Consider the following 18768-nt stretch of genomic DNA (forward strand, 5'->3'; position numbering starts at 1 on the left):
TGTCTTTATGCCAGGGTGGAGCTCCTGTTGGTCTCCATCCCAAACCTATTCAGGTGCTGTACGGACACACGGACGAGGTGGTGAGCGTCAGCATCAGCACAGAGCTGGACATGGCTGTATCTGGAGCGCGGGTAAGTCTACACGCCTGACTGCTGCTGAGGGCCTGCAGCTGCTTTTCATCTCATCCTGTCTGGTCATTTAAATTATAATACCACCGTGAGAATGTGTGAAAAGCTATTCTAATCACATGCTGACTCAATGAGCTGGAAAAGGGTTTAGTGCTGGAATTGTGAGTCTTTGAAGACGGGCAGTCCTGAAAGGTTTGAAGCCCCCCCCCCCCCCTTAAACTAAACACGTGCATTACTTTGAACTTTGTGCTCCGTTCAACAGGACGGGACAGTGATCATCCACACTGTGCGCCGGGGTCAGTACATGCGCTGCTTGCGTCCACCGTGCGACAGCTCGCTGCCGCTCTCTATCCTCCACCTGGCTGTGTCCTGGGAGGGTCACATGCTGGTTCATACCTGTCTGGAGGGCAAAGCAACACTCAAGGTGTGTGCACGTTTTAAGTTTTTAGGCTAACACACAATCTAAAAGGTGGGTAGGACTCTCTGCACATCTCTACGTGTCTGTTTTTTTTGTTTTTTTGTGTTATCCACGGTGACCAGATCCTTGTCTCTGACAGTCAGAGGAGGCCAAAAAGCTATAAGCTGACTCAGACCTCTACATTTAAATAAATATAAACTAATAATTACAATACAGTGCACGTGAAACGCAGAACAAGCCACCATGGAACAGACCTAATCTGACCAGCAGACACTTAAAGATCACATTGATAACTGGGCTTAGACTAGTAAGTATGTGCACAGGTGAGAAGAGGGGAGCGTGAGAAATGCAGCGTTTCAAGGGCATATGTGCTTATATGTTGGTTTATAGTCAGACGTCTTTTAGATTAAATCTGAATTCAGATATATAAACTCCTTTGACTGCAGTTAAAGTTTTAAATGTTCTTCTGTTCCCCCCTCTTGCCAGGATAAAAACGCCCTCCACCTGTACTCTGTAAATGGGAAGCACCTCTGCAGCGAGCCTCTGATGGAGCAGGTGACAGATATGTGTGTTTCTGGGGAGTATGTAGTCATCGGCAGCGAGCAGGGATACCTGTCCATCCGTGACCTCTACAGGTAAACTTATAGAAACAATATTGGTGATTTTGAATCAACATTAGCTGTTGGTATTTGGCTCTTCCACCAGTTGTTCTGTTTTATAAAGCCTTTCATCGAAAGCTTTGAAGAGTAGAGGCCTTTGTGCTTTAGCGTTTTAGCTGTTTCGGAGCATAACGAGCGACACCGTCTCAAATAAAAATTGCTCGCTGGCAGCTGCGCGTCCTACATGCATGGAAAGGTTACAGATATTAACCTCGAGCTTGTTTCTCCTCCGCAGCCTGTCTCTGTGCGCAGAGCCCATGGCCATGAGGGTGCCAGTGTGCTGCGTGTCAGCCACCAAGGAGCAGAGCCATGTGCTGGTGGGACTGCAGGACGGCAAGCTGATCATCGTGGCCGTGGGCAAGCCGGCGGAGGTAAAGAACTCGCTGCGGAACTACATCGCTCAGAGCCTTGAGGGATCGCCGCTCATGGCGTCCCCCCTGCTGGCCCCGCTCCGCGCTCGTTCACCAACACGCCTGCTCCACCAGCGTGACCAACTGGTGTTCAGCCCCACCTCCACCTCCCACAAACCTTAGCAAGCTCTAGTGCTGTGCATCCCCTATAACACTTTTATTGCTGTAGATTTAACACACACACACGAGACCTGCTGCACATATACCCCACGTTGACCTTTTAATCCACAGTCACCTGTTCTTCTCAGGGATGGCTGTCTCACACAGTCATATGGCTTCCTCACAAAACAACTACACAGGCACACAAACACATCTGAGCCACATTCCTTCAGCCACTAAAACCACAACTGTGAAATCGAAGCGACTTTTTGTGTGCACCTCATTCTGTGTTTTTGTTTCTGTTTTGATTTTTCTAATACTCGACATCTGTGCAAAACTCCATCCGATGCTGTCTACCTGAAGTGTCATTACATTCTGTGTTTTGAGTGTGCTCTATGGACTATAACAAAAAATGCTGTGAAACAGACTAATTAACGATTCTGCAAACTCAAGCCATATTTACAGTGTAGCTACAATCGAATAATCACTAATCCTGTGCCACACTGGCTTAATATGCTATGTTCATGTAAATAGCGTGTTAGCACACATGTAGGAGGTTGATCCAGACAGTCCCCCTTGGAATCACTGCGCCTTCCTGTTTTTTATCTTTTCCATTCAAATTGACTCGCACCAAAGCTTTAATTTGTTTTTCTTTGTTTGCCTCACTTGTCATTTAAGCTCCAATGAACTAATCGATCACTCATGAATCATGTTACCCCCTCACCCCCCTTCCCCTGTTTCCTTTGACTTCACGCTTTTCTTTCCCCACTCCCCCCCCTTCCTCCGCCTCACTTCTTCCACCTCCTCCTCCACTCTTCCCAGATGCGTTCGGGCCAGATCACACGGAAGCTGTGGGGTTCCAGCAAGAGACTGACTCAGATCTCCTCGGGGGAGACGGTGTACAACACCCAGCAAGACCACAACTGACCCGTTCCCCGCCTGTCCCCCGAGCCTTTAAACCATCCCTTTCAAGCACGTCGCACATTGTCATTTCATATTCGAGCAGATTCTTTCTGCCATCACCTCCCACGGTTTTATCAGGGGGTAGGTTTTGGGGTGCAGGAGCACCACAAAGCCTGCATGCCCACATGTGCATTTGAGTGCTCTTGCTTTGGATTGTGATCACATGGCGCTGGCGCCGTGGTTCCAATACAGAAGTAGCGCCAGCCTCAGCAAAACCACACCACTGCCCACTTCTCGCACACGCCACAGCTGCCCTCGTCATCAGAATCTTTACTACAGTCAGCCTCATTTAACGGTTAACTAACTGTTCTCTTGTATGTATGCAGGGATGGATGGATGTGTGTTTGCACACAGTTTTGCTGTGTGCTATTTGAAAATATTGTTTCAAGTGGCCTTTTTGCTCCCCCACCCCCTCAGTTAGCCTTAGGTGCAGACACTCGGCCTGTGATCTGCAGGCCAGGACGATTCATGGTTGCCTCAAAGCTGCCACCACGCAGCCTTATGCAGTAAGATGGCTCCACCACTCACTAGACCAAACTGTCTGCATTTTTCTATCGTTTTTATATACCCGTGTGTGTGTGTGATCTTTTAGTGATGTTTTATTGGGAGTTTGGTTTATGTGTGTGTATGTCTGTGTGCGTGCCCAGCAGCTTGGCATCTGTTCATATGCATGGCATTTTGGTTTTGAGATTAGACAAGAAATAGTGATGCAGAAGTCACTCAGTTTTTTGTTTGTTTGTTTTTTCGTTTTTGTTTTTACATTTGGGGTGTAGCTGACGTTTTTTGTTGAGAAACATCAGAAAAGGTGTTTAAAGGTACTTTTTGTAGTCCCCCCCTCCCCTTTCCAAAGTGTAACTAACAGTGTCACCACTAGGTGGCAGTGTTTTTACCAAACATTATAATTTTAACATTCATATTAAAATGATGCACCATTTCCTCAAGAGGCATTGCCTGGTTAAACAATAAAATAATGACTCGCTTCATCACCTCGTGGGGAAAATTGTTTGATATCTTGTGTAAACAAATCCATTCACATTCTGTTGGATGCTTCAGTTAATTTTTGTTGATTGTTTTAAGCACGGGATTTTACAAAAAGTACTTCTAATGTTTTGTCATTAGCATATCATTTAAGATCTAGTTTTGTAAATAAAAAAACACACTACATTCTCAATCACAACAAGCTTTGACATGAAGATTTATCACAGCAGTGCAACGAAAAACAACTATAACGTCACGTTTCTCTGTGCTTCATTGAATGTTTTTAAGTTACTTGAATCTGTTTCTATTCATAAGTAAAAGTAACAGTTTTTTTCACACATTGTCTCATGAGTGACATATTTAAAAACTATTCTAACTGTTTAGAAATGAAGGAGAAAGTAGAAAACCTCAAGGGCTTTACGAGATGTCAGTGTTATCAGCAATACAGCTCCTTCATCGCATGCCTGTCGGTGCTTCCTTTCCTCTATTTCTGTCCAGCATGCCTCGCTCAGTCAGATCCTCTATTTTCCAGTCTTCCTATGGCTAAACTGGGACTGTAAATGGACTCCCTCTCTTCTCCTTCTGAATGCCTTTAGCTCTCATCATTGCCTCAAACCCCATCCCTCTTTTATTATTTGTGCTTCTCGCTCGTTTTCCTGTTTATTTTAAAGTGACTGATTTCAGAGTTTTCCTTGTGTGGGGCCTCAAAAATGTTTGGGTCAACTGGGACAAACATGCACGTGAATGTGATTGCATTACTCTGTAATATACCGCTATATGAAACTGCTGTGTGATTCATAATTTTGCACCATACCTGAGCGAGTGAGTGTGCGAGTGAGAGTTTATTTTCTGTTGCCAAATGTTTTTTATTCCTGTCTGATTCTGTGAACTTTTGCAGCCCTGTGGGTTTGGCACTGGGCACAGAGTCGCTCTAACGGTTATCTCTCTTGTTTTTTTTTTTTCTCTGATTTTTGTATTTTGTTTTATTTAAATGTCAGTTTGGTGGATTGCAAAGACCAATCTGTGTCCTCCTTTAAGAGATTTCTGTGAAAGGTGCACAAAATGTTCTATTAATGCAGTTTATTTTTCTTTTGTTTATTCACATTTTTCATTCAAAGACCACTGTTTGAGTTATTCCACGACTGCAACAGAGTGCCTTTTATCCCAGCGTGGTGTCCACATAGAGCTAGATTTCTCCTTCTCCTTCGTCCCAAACTTTGTTGTGAATCAAGTGAAAGCAGCATTCCACACATTAGTCCGTCGCAGTTGCACCGGGAACCAAGAATATGGGACTTCCAAGAAAAATCAAAGTACTATTTTGTGTCTTAGCTACATTCTCTGTAACTGTCACCAAAATGGATGTGTGTATATCTGTGATTATTTATGAATACAGTATATAATGTACAGCATGATTTTTATTTTGGCGTCGTTAAAATGTACTTTTGCACTTTCCAGGTACTAAATTGTAACAGATTGTTTTAACTTTGCTCCCTAATCTGTAAAAACTGCTTTGTATACACAAGTGGAAAATAATCATTAAAGTCTTGTCTAAATTCAAAGGACTTTTTACTCATTTCTTAGGGAATAAACTTATAGGAAGAAGAAACACACAGATGAGTAATATGCTGTGTTTTTATTCAAGAATGCGCAATCAGCTTGTGGCAGGTAACACAAAGGTATCGTAGGAAATGATACCCGCGAGCCCGTCTCACGTTGCTTCTTTGCGATTTTTCTTACGTAGGAATCATGTACGTACAGATGGACGCTCTCTTCAGATCACAGTTGGCAGTAGTCCACCGGCTGTTGTCTGCAGTGTGGATAGGAAAAGGATCATAGTAGATTAGTCCAGCAGGATAAAGATAATCCCAGTTTTTTATTAGGTGTCTTATCAATTTTATGTGACACAGACAGTACTCTGTAAAGCTTTGTTTAAAAGGTGCTTTTATGACACATGCCTCACAAAAGGAACCCTTGTCTAATATAGCACTCATGACTGAGATGAATAAGAAGATCAGGCATTTTAGTTGGCAAACTATTATTAATTTTAAGTCTCTTACAATTTGAGGGGGAAAAGTTATAATATTGAACCACTGCCTTTCAGTGGTAGAATGAATCCATAATTCAAACGCTGCTCAAAAAAATGAAATGAACACTCCTTAATCAAGTCAGCTAAACTTTTGGTCTGGTCAGTTCGGTAGCAGAGGGGGTTGTTAGTCAGCTTCAACTGCTTGGTGTTTAACAACAGGGGCAACAATGAAACAACCGCTAAAAAAGGAATGTTTTCCCAGCTGGAGACCACTGATGTTTTTTTTCCTCTCATCTTTTTTTTTTGACTGTTTTTCACTAGTTTTGCATTTAGCTAGGCTCAGTGTCACTACAGCTAGAATTAGGTGAGACTTGGACCCTACAGAGGTTGAACAGGCAGTCCAATTCCTCCAGGATGGCCCATCAATCACGCCATTGCCGGAAGGTTTGGTGTGTCTCTCAGCACAGTCTCGAGCATGGACGAGATTTCAGGAGACAGACAGTTACTCTAGGAGGGCTGGACAGGGCAAGAGAAGGCCATTACCCCTTAAGAAAGACTGATATCTGCTCTTTTGTGAAGGAGAAATGGCATGAGCACTGTTAGAGCTACAAAATGACCTCCAGCAGGTCACTGGTGTAAATGTCTCTTTCCAAACAATCCTAAACGGACTTCATGAGGGTGGTCTAATGGCCTGACGTCCTTTAGTGGACCCCGGTCACTGCTCAGCACCATGGAGCCTGATTGATATTTGCAACAAAATGCCAGAATTGGCAGATCCGCCACTGGTGCCCTGTGTTTTTCACAGATGAAACCCTGGGCACATGTGACAGATGTGAAAGCGCCTGGAGAACGTTGCTGTAACATCATTCTGAATGACAAGTTTGGTGGTGGGTCGAGAGAGGCACACAGACCTCTACAGACTTGGCAAAGGCACCCTGACTGCCATTACCAATGCTTGCTCATAGGGGGTCATATGATTGTTGGGTTTTTCTCTGTATCTATGAAGCGCCTTGAGGCGACTTTTGTTGTGATTTGGCGCTATATAAATAAAATTGAATTGAATTGAAATTGAATTGAATTGAATTACAGGTTAGGATGAAATACTTGAATCCACTGTCAGACCTACACTGGTGCATTGGGTCCTGGATTCCTCCTGGTGCATGACATTAACTGGCCTGTGATGTATGTGAGAGTATGCAGGAACTGCCTGCATACTCTCACTTGCCTGACCTAAATCCAACAGAACGCCGTGGGGACTTTATGTTTTCATCCATTAGATGCTGCCAGGTTGTACCTAAGGCTGTCCAGGAGCTCAGTCATACCCAGCCCCCAAATGTCATCTCATTAAGAGCATTTCCCTAGCATTGTCAGGTATGCTTACAAGCCAATACAAACTACAGATTGCCATTCTGAGATACTGCAATTAATTACTTTGATATTTTGGTGTGGCTTTGAATTTAGCCCCCTGTAGGTTTCAATTCCATGAAACGACGTGCATCCCTTCATTCCTAACACATTAACCAATCCATATCAGTATATATTGAATCTTATCTGATGTGTCACCAAAGTGTTGCTTTAATTTTTTTGAGCAGTGTATAAAACAGTACTGTACTTTTGCAAGCAGGCTATTAAAGCATAAAACGGCAATATCGAGGTCTAAAGTTCAATAACATTACCTAACAACTCACACCAAATTAAGTGAGGCTGTAGCTACAACACAAAAGTGCTGTATTATGGTGGGGTCTTTATCTTACAACATAAAGAGCCTTCAAGGCAACTGTTGCTGCAATCTGGCGCTATAAAAATAAAACTGAATTGAATTTAAAGCAGAGGTGTTTCAAAGTTACTCTCTGGAAAATGCTGGAATAAATTAGTAATTAGTGTGAGAGTGACGTGGTTCTTACCTAGCTCAAACATCTCCACACAGACAGGTTTGTCAGTGTGAATGTTGGGGTGGCCTGGCATCCAGTCGCTAAAACCCCACTCAGACCCGTCCACCCATGAGGCCTCTTGGTTCTGTGGAGTGCAGAATACATATGAAAGGTTAAAAAAATGTAGTCTTAAATAACCCAATTGTTTGTAAACTGTCAATAAAAATAAAAAGTTAGGATATGAGACCCTTTCTATGATGAAAAGTATGGCTAATATGACCATATTACCACTTCACTTGTTTTAAAACATCACTTAGTCACAGGACACAACAATTGCAATACTTTAAGATAAAAGTTTGAAGGTCAATGTCTCATCAAGGTAAGAATAACACTATCAGTCCTGCTGATAAGATATCTGATGACACTCTCCTTGGCCTCCATTCGTTGACACAGCTCATGACCAGACTGCTGGCATTACAGCCACTAAGAACTGGAGTAAAAGTGTGGTATAAGTTTATAAACAACTGTTTTGATATCTTGGTAAATCAACTTTTTCAGGGTGTTCTTAAGTAGAGAACTCCCTGAAAAACACACTGTTGTTTTAGCACCACATGTTTTGAGAAAACCTTATATACCTATATACGTCGCCAATTAACATGATAAACTTGCCGTGACTGTGGCTCCCAGCCAGGTTAGCACAGGGCTCTTCTTACCACCCTTGGTCACCAGGGAAATCAAATGGGAATGCAGATCACCACTGGTTACAGAAGCAAGCTCGGCATGTGGGGCAAGAGTTCTGCATTTGGCCTGTAGAGTGAGAAACATTAAATTTACATCCTTTAAATGAACAGGGGATTAGGTTTTTATATGTTTTTGGAATGGTACATAGTCTAACCTGAGCATCCTTGAAGGACAGCGGTGTAGGGTTGAACTCATAGCACTTGTTGTTGATAATCTCCCCCTGACATGCCACTTTTGGTCTTTGGATGAAGCTGTAAAAGGGCTCGGTTCCCTGTCTGAAGCCTCTTTGGAGAGGCAGAAATGGTTCGGTTCCCTGTCTGAAACCATCTTGGAGTTTCATAAAGGGTTCGGTTCCCTGCCTGAAGCCATCTCGGAGTTTCATAAAGGGTTCGGTTCCCTGCCTGAAGCCATCTCGGAGTTTCATAAAGGGTTCGGTTCCCTGCCTGAAGCCATCTCGGAGTTTCATAAAGGGTTCGGTTCCCTGCCTGAAGCCATCTCGGAGTTTCATAAAGGGTTCGGTTCCCTGCCTGAAGCCATCTCTGAGTTTCATAAAGGGTTCGGTTCCCTGCCTGAAGCCATCTTGGAGTTTCATAAAGGGTTCGGTTCCCTGCCTGAAGCCATCTCTGAGTTTCATAAAGGGTTCGGTTCCCTGCCTGAAGCCATCTCGGAGTTTCATAAAGGGTTCGGTTCCCTGCCTGAAGCCATCTTGGAGTTTCATAAAGGGTTCGGTTCCCTGCCTGAAGCCATCTTGGAGTTTCATAAAGGGTTCGGTTCCCTGCCTGAAGCCATCTCTGAGTTTCATAAAGGGTTCGGTTCCCTGCCTGAAGCCATCTCTGACTTTCATAGAGGGTTCGGTTCCCTGCCTGAAACCATCTGGGAGATGAGAAGGATTTTCCACACGGACCCAACTACCACCACTCCTTTGGACCGGAACATCAGCATCGGCTGGAAGACAAAAGACATTGGAAGTAAACAAGCTTCTAAAATCATAACGATACTCAAGAGGTGACTTAGAGGGTACATTCCCTTAGCTAAATGTGATCAAAATCATGTTAAACAGGTTATCATGTTCATTTCTATGTTCATGATGAAAAGATACCTAACAATTTATTTTTAATTAAACCTCAATAATGTCCTGGGACTGAATAGAAAGGCAGAGTCATTACAATATAAAATTCATCCTGAGGGGGCTCAATAGCTCTACCAAATTTGAGAGGATAATTTGTTAGTTCTTGAGATGTCAGCTACTGGCTGCCCTAATAGAGGATGACCATTAACCATTAACCATTTGGATTCATTCACTGGGGAACGTGAATAAATGTGAAAAAATGTCATTTGAATCCAACCAAAAGTTGTTGAGATATTTCAGTCTTGGCCAAATTGGCCTGTGTCAGTAGGATCATGTAGGTAGGAGGTAAAAGTAGGCTCTGTACCTTGTCTAGAGCCATCAGGAACAGATTGATGGACATCACTTGATGACTTCTGCAAACCTCTAGGGGTTTTGATTGGGACAGCTTGGAGGCCTGCAAAGGATTACAGTTACACTATATAACTATAATATACATGAAGCTTCATTTGCACACCCTGCCTTTGACACTGGTGTTCGACTTGTTTAACATTATAGCACTAAGCTTGCCAGTTGATGGATACATAAATGTGTGGCCTTTTAGGTCAATTATTAACTATTGTGCAACGCTGATATATAGGCCACGACCTTTCTTTAACAGTGTGATAAATCAATGATAACGGTCAAAGTCTACGTTCTGTACTTCCATTAGGGAACTACAGAATGTTTACTGTCATTTGTTTTGCTGCCAAGGCAAGAAACAACAGAGCCAACATTAATTATGCCAAGGACACCTCAAAATAAATAAAACATTTGACACTGATCAGCCAGGAAAGTTAATATATAGACTGAATCCTACTGATGTTTCACATAATTGTATTAGTTTTTAAAGATAATTGAAATATAGGGATGGAAGTTTGGATATCAAAATGTTTTTATATCTAGATCTGCTGTGTCGGAATTGCATGATTCTAAGATAAAATCTGTTCTGTATTTTGCACTTATTTCATAAACTCATCATAAACTGATATGTAGAGAAATAGGCCCCTCTTCCGTGGAGCTAGCTCCTAGGATTCGGGAGACTGTAACCTTCTTTATGTTGAAGATTAGGCTTAAGAAAGCGTTCTGCATTTTAACATTAGTCATTATTAATCTCGGCCTCTCTTCCACAGTGCATATTTTGTCCTGTCTTTCTCCCATTACCCCCAAGCGGTTGCGTAAAATTGCTGCCGCGACATGAGCCTCGTTCTGCAGGGGGTTTCTCCCTGTTAAAAGGGAGCTTTTCCTTCCCACCATAACGAAGTGCTTACTCAAATTGGGTTGTTTAATTGTTGGGGGTTACTCTCTATTATTGCAGGGTCTTAACATTACAATATAAAGCACCCGAGGCAACTGTTGTTGCGATTTGGCAACAACAGTTGCCTCAGAAACACATCATCTGAAAATTAGGTGAGCAGTAATGATATGAAACAAATATCTAGCCACAAATGAACAGGCAAGTTTTACTGCACCAGTGAAAGGTGAAGGCAGTGAGATCTTACCTGACAGTGCCAGGAGCAGTAGCACTAACTTGAACATCCTGTAAGGAAATTGGAAGAAAATGTTTTACTTCTTCTTCATAAGCCTATACAACCTACAAATGTATCCAGGCTCTCCTTAACGGAGTTGTTTTTAAGCTCGTTTGTATCCTGCTTACCTGAGGCTGTAATGAGGAATGCTGCAGCAGTTCAGAAAGAAAAGGCCACCTATTAATATGTCTTTCTTGGTCATAAACCTTTTTAAAGAGATTACTGATTAATCTAATCTAAATCTCCTGTAGCTCTTTATTGACTGATATTTGATGACCTTTGCCTTCACTCTAAACTGAACTTTGAACTCAGCACTAAATGTTTGCTGTCACTGTCAGCCACTGGCCTCTGACCCAAAGGTATCAAACACCTAGTTTTCCTTGACATCCTATGATACTGTATGCATTCTGTTTTCTGGGGCATGCAAGCATGTGAAGGGTGAATAGCACTTGGTTTAATCAAGGGAGCTCAATCAATATTTGTGAATGTGGACAGAGAGGGACGTTACAACAGATGGTAAACGTGACGCTGGAGGCCACTGAGGTATTTCACAGACCTTTGATGTTGGTGTAGAGCAGCGGTCCCCAACCCCCGGGCCTCGGACCGGTACCGGTCCGTGAGTCGTTTGGTACTTGCTTAGAGTTGAGGCTCAGGTGTGAAATGTATGGTTTTGAGGGGTTTTATAGGTTTTCAGCGTTATTTTTGTTATCGTTTTTATCGTTAACTCGGTTTTCCTGGGTCTTTTCACGTGTGTTATGAATAAATCTTCTTTTTTTCGGTACCGGTACTAGTTTTATTTTGTTGTATTTATCCGCGACACCTTAAAGGCTGGCCCGTGAAAATATTGTCGGGCATAAACCGGTCCGTGGCGCAAAAAAGGTTGGGTACCGCTGGTGTAGAGCACTTGTTCAACTTTGTAACCCTGTAGCCATCAGGACATGGGGTGTAGATGGTGGTTAATATTCATGGTCACTTTTTATTAGCAATGATTAAAAAGTGAGTAACTTCTAACTTGATTCTTCTGAAATGCCTCAGATTTAATATCTCTCGTGAACTCGTGGTGCTTAAAAGATGATTTAAAAAAACAGTTCAAAAGTTCAAGGTCATTTTGACATTACTGCTCTTCTTCGCTGGTCAGAGTAACGCGTGAAGGATTTGACCTTTATTAGGAAACACACTGAACTTTCTAGATGTCTATACTCACACACACGGCGGGGCGGTGACTCCGCAAGCAGCCCTCCACTCGGAGACGTGCTAACTCCGTACTACCGGCTGACGCGGTAATTTAAAACGAGCGTTAGTACAGTTTGATTGGCTAGTTTACACACTCACGTAAGCGGGCACGGGGACGTTTGTTCTTACCGGAATCAAGTTAGCGCCGATAACTTTCAAAATAAAAGCAAAATAATGCATTTCTAATCATGAAGGGAAGCCAAGACGTTTGTTTTTTATTAACACCCACTAGGATAACGGTCTTATTTTATTTTAAACTGCGGGTATCAAATTATAATCCATAGATGGACACAATATGTTAGTAGCTAAAACTTTTATTTTGACGACATGGCAGGAAGTTGTATTGCGCCTGATTGATCTTTGTTTGTCAGGAACTACACAGAGAGCGGTCATGTTTGCGATTTGACTGCATAACCCTGGGCGGTGTTGATAGTTATCTGTCAACTTTGTGTTTTGTTGTGGAGTATCATTGGTGCTCCACTGCGTTATCAGGTGATTGATTTGGGGTCTTAGACAACAAGCAGTTGCCATATGTTTCACGTTATGCAATGACAGTGACAGAGTGACTTTTTGCAGCTAAAACAAGCTAGCCCCGCTAGCCTTCTCGATCGGTTCAGTCAAACATCTTTAGGTCTCTGCTGAGAAGTTACGCGCTCGACAGGTGTCTGCCATTCGCAGCTCGTAAATCCTCTCCGTTAGTTTTTCAGCTTCATTTTTGTGCTTCAAATGGCTTTGGTAACTACGTTAAGACGGCTGGTTCAGAATAGTCTACGTGAATATTCCCGGAAGGCGTCGGCAGTAACCTGGCCGACGAAACAAAGGAGTTTTTCCGTCGGCACACAGCCTCTCAGGTAGGTTATTTTACTAAAACACCTACTATTAACAGGACTGCCTAACCTGGTGATGGATTGAGCCGCACGCCAAACTCCAGTCAAAAAATGTGCAATTTATTGGGGCTCTTCTTTCCAGCGCATTCCTGGCATTCAAAATCATGTAGAAAAGAATGTCCCTTTCACAGAGCAGGGTGTTTTGTGTCGTGCTGTTTCAAAACATTTGAAACTAGGCTCATGTTGTTTTTCAAAACGACAAAGCAGAAACACTTAAATTCCAGCCTAGCGGTGGGTCATTTACTTTAAGTCAGTTTAAATGGACTAGCGGAGAGAAAGCAAAGGAGAGGAAAGTCTACGTGCTTTTAGGTCTCAGGAGAACTAATTTGCAACTTAAATGTGCCAATATTCCAATATGTGTTGAAACACTGAGGGGCGAAATGTGTAGTAAAATATATGTGAGTGTGTAATTGGGTTGATGAGTCTTAATTTAGTTCCTAGAAAAAGTGGTGCTTGAAGTCAAAGTGATTAAGAACACCACACGTGTGCGGCTGATGTCCTTGGGAGCAGGCTGAAGCCTCACGTGTCCACAAGGTGAAAGTGAGCCATCTTCCCACTCAGGTACAAGGCTCTGACCACAGCTGGGCTTCTCAGTGCCAGCCACGCTGTTGGAGGGCAGCATGACTGTTGACCTTGTGCTCAGGTTGAAGGTTTTTTTTTCTCCAGGCTTGCCTTAAACTGACTGACACTGTCCTCGTGTCCTCACGTCGCCCTCCCTTAACTAACCAGTTTAACGTTATTGTTGCCAAGTGCGAGTGTGTTTGTCCTGAGAGGTCGTGCAGTGCAGGCCTTTCAGGAAAGAGCATGAACAAGGTTTTGTTTTTAAAGTGAATTATAGGGGACTTGTGCGTTAAATCTATGTTGTAGGTACGTCATTACCCCAAACCCCTCTGAAACTACATCGTAACCTGACATGCACTTTCCTTGAAATCTCAGACCATAAACGACTTATAAATGGGAAATTTTAGAAATTAAAGCGATCGATTACATTTTATATATTTGTGCCATATCCATCCATCGTCAAAAGTATCGAAACAGCAGGGCCATTTAATTTTTCATCAGATATTGAGTGTTTAATCAGGAAGAAGCCCTGGATATCTACTCTCTTTGGCTTTGTCTTTCACTTCTGAAGACTGTATTTGTAATTGAGAAGGGTACGCCATCTGTGGGACAAAGCAGGAAAGTCCATCAGAGGATTTTCAGACACACTGGGCACAGCCACTATGTCAGTACAGAACATCCTGAAAAGGAATGAAACCTCTTGCCCCGAGCTACATGTATTAAATGGATTGGCTTGTCCAAGGAAGGCAACAATAAGGCTTGAAGAACAGCGATGTAGAGGTCATAATGCAATTTGCACTCATTAGCTGTAAAAATCTGAAAGCCTGAATGGAATTTGCAGAATGAGCAGAAGTCTACAAAAAGATATTGTTTGCCAGTTTACAGAGAGCTCATCTGGAGAAGTCCTTTGTTAAGAGAGGACTTTAACCAGATCTTAACCTAAATTAACCCACACTTCACCTCCCGAAGAGAAGCACGAAGGGAGAAACTCTGCAAAACAAACAACTAAAAGATTTTGTGGTAAAAGCTGAAGTGGCAAAACCAATGAAGAAATTGGTATGATGTTAGGAATTTAATTGCAACAAAATAAAAGCATTAAGCTATCTGTCATTTAAAAAAAAAGTAGGAATATGAGAAATGGGTGCACTGATTTATTGAAGCCTGTTCATTATTGATTTTTCACTCAGGTTCTTGTGTAACTTGAAATACCCCAGTCTTTTCTCCCTGTCTCTTCCTTAAGAATGGCTTCTTTGTGACAGCCACATTTACACTGAGAGCATTTGTGATGAGGCTTCATTGGACAGTAGATGGATGAAGGTCCATCTATCAGGTCCTGTGTCAGCTACAAGGTCTGGACTGAAAATGAGTGAGAGAGCAGCCAAAGCAAACTTTGAAAGACCTTCAGAAAATCTGAAGAACTGCTGCTCAAGACTGCTGTGAAAATGAGTCTGGCTCCTTGGAAGCAAAATAAAATAAACGTGGAGGGTGGCTTAAGACTTTTACACAGAACTGTAATTAGATTGGTCGCAGCAGATGGCCGCCCTCCCTCAGCCTGGTTCTGCAGGTTTCTTCCTGTTAAAAGGGAGTTCTTCCTTCCTACTGTCACCAACTGCTTGCTCATAGGGGGTTGTCTGATTGATGGGGTTTTCTGTATTATTTTAGGGTCTTTACTATCTAACCTTGCTGTGTTTTGGTGATATATAAATAAAATTTAATTGATTGTAAATAGCAGAGAATAAAAGTGCTGATTTCATGCACACATGTCTTCAGTGCACAGCACACATATACCCCCCACTGTAGCATCCCTGGCTGAATGATGGTCTCTTATACTGATGCTTCACAGAGGTTTTATTGGAAATGTTTTTATTGAAACATTCAGTGAAGACACCGTAAGAGCTAGGAGCAAAACAAAACCAGCAATATTAATACATTAATATTAATAACATCAAAGGAAACAAATTTCTCCTGCTCACATATAGCATATACATCAAATTTACATCACTCAATTCATTATATCACCTCACTAACTTACAACTACACATAAAGGTCAAGGTTAACAACATAAACTCTATTAAACGACATTTTGATTGCACGTAACTTATTCTGTTAAAGGAAACATTAACAAACCTTGTGCCACTGTCAGCCAGGTACTAATTGGCAAAGGAAACGTACATATTTTTCACTTTAAGGCACACACTATTTACCATATCCTAAAAGAAACGTTACTAACAGCCCTTTAACGGTTTTGCGCAAGTTTCCTGTTTCAAAATAAAAGCATGGATTTCAAAATAAAACCGAAGTACCTTTCAAACAAACGTAAAAAATATTTACCAAATTTAAAGGTCATTTACACCCACCACGCAGAAGAAAGGTGGTTAAAGAGAGCTAGACAAGCTTATTTCAGGATGACTTAATGAGCTTCACTATGGACCAGTATAATGTAAATGAGGAGTACTTACTCATTATATGAAATTATAACTCTGTGTTGGCATCGGTATCAGTTTTTAGACTAAAACTTGGCACTTGGCAAAGTTTGTGCTGTAGTTTTCTCTTAGTGATAGACAGGAAAATTCATTTGTACGTGTTATTTTTAGGTCCCTGCTGTTCCTTCATTGTGGCCTTATGCTGTAAATGTAGTTAAATATTGGATATCATGGGATAGCCCCCGCAACCCTGAAAATGATAAGCAAGCAGAAAAGGATGGATGGTTAAACAAGTTCATGATCTCTTTGTGTGCGTGTGTGTGTGTTTCTTTACTCTTATTCTTTAGGATGCAGGTGGGCGGAGCTTGTATGATGAAATTTTAGGGATCTCATTATCTGCAGCTGTTGGTCATAATATGAGTCTCCACCACAGTAACAGTGTGAACAGAAAATAAGGAACAGTAGATGTTCTCTTTAGGGCACCAAGGAATCTTTTGACATGAATGTAACTATCAGTAGTGGCCACCAGAGGGCAGTGACGTCTGTGCAGTGCTATATAGGGAAAACTGGATAACATAAGGGTCCAAACTTAGTAATTATGTCATACATAAAACCTGTAAGTTTATCAGTCCAACAGTTGGGTTCCAGTGTTCCTGTCAATCAAACTAAGGTCATGTTTTTTGTGTGTCTCAGATCGGACAACAAGGTGACTGTCAACTTCATCAACCGAGATGGGGAGAAGATCACAGTGAAAGGATCGCCTGGAGATTCTCTGCTAGACGTTGTCATCAACGAAGACCTCGACTTTGATGGTTTTGGTACGCACAGAGCGAGTTTCACAGGCCTGGACCTATCAGAGAGCTGCATGTATGTGCCTGAGCTACTTCTCATCCATCGTGTGGAGTTCTAAAGGTGTGTGTGTGTTGTAGGAGCGTGCGAGGGAACACTGGCGTGCTCCACATGCCATCTGATCTTTGATGAGGAGATGTATAAGAAGCTGGGGCCCATCACAGACGAGGAAATGGACATGCTAGACTTAGCCTACGGCCTGACTGACACGTAAGGAAGCACACGTGAACACTCACAAGGCCACTGTGCTAAATTGTCATTACACTGATTTTAATTGATGTGATAGTTTATCGACACTCTGCTTATATAACTGCAAGGCCATGTTTTAAATAGTGTTTGGAGAACGTGGATCTTGGCTATGTCAGCTTTTGTGTGATTCATTCTTTGTCTTTTTGTGTTAATTGAAGGATAATTAACACATGGATAAACGATTAGAGGCTGAAGCTTTTATCACAGTAGTCCTACAGCCTGGCTGATGCAGAAGAATTAGTTCTGGTGGCATAATAAGATTTGTCAGGGCTGATCAGTTAATCATTGAGAGACAAAGGACTAAACATGAGAGCCTTCTTTCACTTAGGATATCAGCTTTATTTGCAAACAATGCTGGACACTGTTGTTAAAGCAGCTTTTAGATTCAAAGCAAATGGCACATTCATGGCTGGCTAAAAATGAGAAGCATCCTTCATCAGACTTGAATTTAACATGCTTCTCATCTCCCCTTTGCAGATCTCGTCTGGGTTGCCAGATCTGCTTGACGAAGTCTCTGGAGGGAATGGTAGCCAGGGTTCCAGAGAGTGTAGCCGACATCCGACAGACCAAAGATGGATTATCTTAACAGGAAACATGTGGCTGAGAACATGAGTGTAGAAAGTGAGGGTACAACACATGCACACAGAGACGATGGTAGGTGGAATCTGTCAGTACTGCTGTGGGCTGCCATAGAACTCTTTTCCCACTTTCTTTTAATAATAAAGTCATAGCTTACTAAAGTGAGCTCTCAAAAACCAGGAAGTTCAAATATGCAATTTTGACTTTCAAATTAATTTTTTTATAGAATGTAAACCTGCAGTACGCAAGATTTTTAGACTAACAAGGCTGTAATGCTCGGCTTACAGGAGAAACCTGCAGGCCTTAGTGTGGAATCAAAATATTTATGAGATATAAACTGCTGTCTGTTCTGTTTATTTTAATCACTGCCTGGGGGGGGAAAAAAAATACTTGTACCTTTTCTTCCTGCCTAATTTCCTAATTGTGACTAAATTTACAATGTGAGCTCACGTTTATATCTCAGCACAGAGCTGGACCTTCTGGAAATGTACACACTTCCTCTCACATGAACAGTTAGTCATGTCTGCGGAGGACCCAAACTGCCAAAAGAAAATGTGACTTGGTATGTAAAGTCATGTAGAATCATAAACCTCCCATATATCGCACTTTGACTGATTTCAGTTCAAAGTGTCAGGTATTTAAAAAAAGATATATATATGAAAGCAAATATTAATGCTGAAGAAAGTTAAACATTATTTTGTCAGTTTTTCTAAACACATTTTAATAGTTTTGTTCCATTTACTGGAATTCTTTTTTTTTTTTTGATTTTGGTATTTTTGGACTTCCATGTCGACTCAACAAGGCTAAAGGAAAAGGTGGTACGCCTGACTGAAATGTTCACGTATTGAACAACAAGAAGTTCAACACCTTACAGATTTCTTCTGCTGTCCCCTGAAAAATGTTTATTTTTGATCAGATCCTTCATGTAACCTTAATTTCATCTTGTTTGTGTACACACAACCATCTGCGTTAAAGAATGAAAGAAAAATAAAACTTCCTCTTTCTAGCAGCGTGCTGATCTGTTGGTTCTTTAATGTCACGTTAAATATGCTGTTTGTAC

General features: G+C 41.9%; 3 protein-coding genes across 8 annotated transcripts in view; 2 read left to right on the forward strand and 1 right to left on the reverse strand.

Annotated features, from left to right (window-relative positions):
* Positions 1 to 5193, forward strand: part of nbeal1 (neurobeachin-like 1) — a 55615-nt gene extending 50422 nt beyond the window's left edge. For 3 of the 5 annotated variants that reach the window (XM_087836523.1, XM_087836526.1, XM_087836524.1), the window contains 4 exons: positions 15 to 131; positions 391 to 552; positions 1033 to 1181; positions 1441 to 2630. In XM_087836523.1, the coding sequence (XP_087692649.1) occupies positions 15 to 131; positions 391 to 552; positions 1033 to 1181; positions 1441 to 1738 (726 nt within the window). In that variant the 3' untranslated portion in view covers positions 1739 to 2630. Of the gene's footprint in view, positions 1 to 14; positions 132 to 390; positions 553 to 1032; positions 1182 to 1440 lie in introns of all 5 variants that reach the window. The other 2 variants (XM_087836525.1, XM_087836527.1) reach the window with 1 other exon arrangement.
* Positions 5194 to 5273: 80 nt separating this feature from the next.
* LOC102790289 (uncharacterized) lies at positions 5274 to 12230 on the reverse strand. 2 transcript variants are annotated; one of them, XM_087836529.1, is made up of 7 exons: positions 12132 to 12230; positions 10901 to 10938; positions 9727 to 9816; positions 8448 to 9238; positions 8222 to 8359; positions 7586 to 7697; positions 5274 to 5462 (listed from the first exon to the last, which is right to left on the reverse strand). In XM_087836529.1, exons 2-7 carry the CDS (start codon positions 10935 to 10937, stop codon positions 5389 to 5391), a joined length of 1242 nt encoding a protein of 413 aa, XP_087692655.1. In that variant the 5' UTR covers position 10938; positions 12132 to 12230; the 3' UTR covers positions 5274 to 5388. The 2 variants fall into 2 exon arrangements, with proteins under 2 accessions (XP_087692655.1, XP_087692654.1); XM_087836528.1 differs by lacking the exon at positions 12132 to 12230 and adding an exon at positions 11056 to 11165.
* Positions 12231 to 12519: 289 nt separating this feature from the next.
* Positions 12520 to 18717, forward strand: LOC102789999 (adrenodoxin-like). The gene is made up of 4 exons (XM_006795716.2): positions 12520 to 13011; positions 16725 to 16849; positions 16961 to 17090; positions 17607 to 18717. Exons 1-4 carry the CDS (start codon positions 12887 to 12889, stop codon positions 17713 to 17715), a joined length of 489 nt encoding a protein of 162 aa, XP_006795779.1. The 5' UTR covers positions 12520 to 12886; the 3' UTR covers positions 17716 to 18717.
* Positions 18718 to 18768: the final 51 nt, after the last annotated feature.

The sequence above is a fragment of the Neolamprologus brichardi genome, chromosome 23 (genome assembly GCF_056152115.1).
Source record: "Neolamprologus brichardi isolate AB-2024 chromosome 23, ASM5615211v1, whole genome shotgun sequence".
In the NCBI taxonomy this organism is placed as follows: Eukaryota; Metazoa; Chordata; class Actinopteri; order Cichliformes; family Cichlidae; genus Neolamprologus; species Neolamprologus brichardi.

Coding starts and splice junctions, on each gene's coding strand:
- LOC102790289 (XM_087836528.1), bottom strand. CDS start 11,129: ATGACCAAGAAAGACATATTAATAGGTGGCCTTTTCTTTCTGAACTGC. Junction 9,817..10,900: donor ACTGCTCCTGGCACTGTCAG/GTAAGATCTCAC, acceptor AATCCTTTGCAG/GCCTCCAAGCTGTCCCAATC. Junction 8,360..8,447: donor TGTCCTTCAAGGATGCTCAG/GTTAGACTATGT, acceptor CTCACTCTACAG/GCCAAATGCAGAACTCTTGC.
- LOC102789999 (XM_006795716.2), top strand. CDS start 12,887: ATGGCTTTGGTAACTACGTTAAGACGGCTGGTTCAGAATAGTCTACGT. Junction 13,012..16,724: donor GTCGGCACACAGCCTCTCAG/GTAGGTTATTTT, acceptor TGTGTGTCTCAG/ATCGGACAACAAGGTGACTG. Junction 17,091..17,606: donor GCCTACGGCCTGACTGACAC/GTAAGGAAGCAC, acceptor TCCCCTTTGCAG/ATCTCGTCTGGGTTGCCAGA.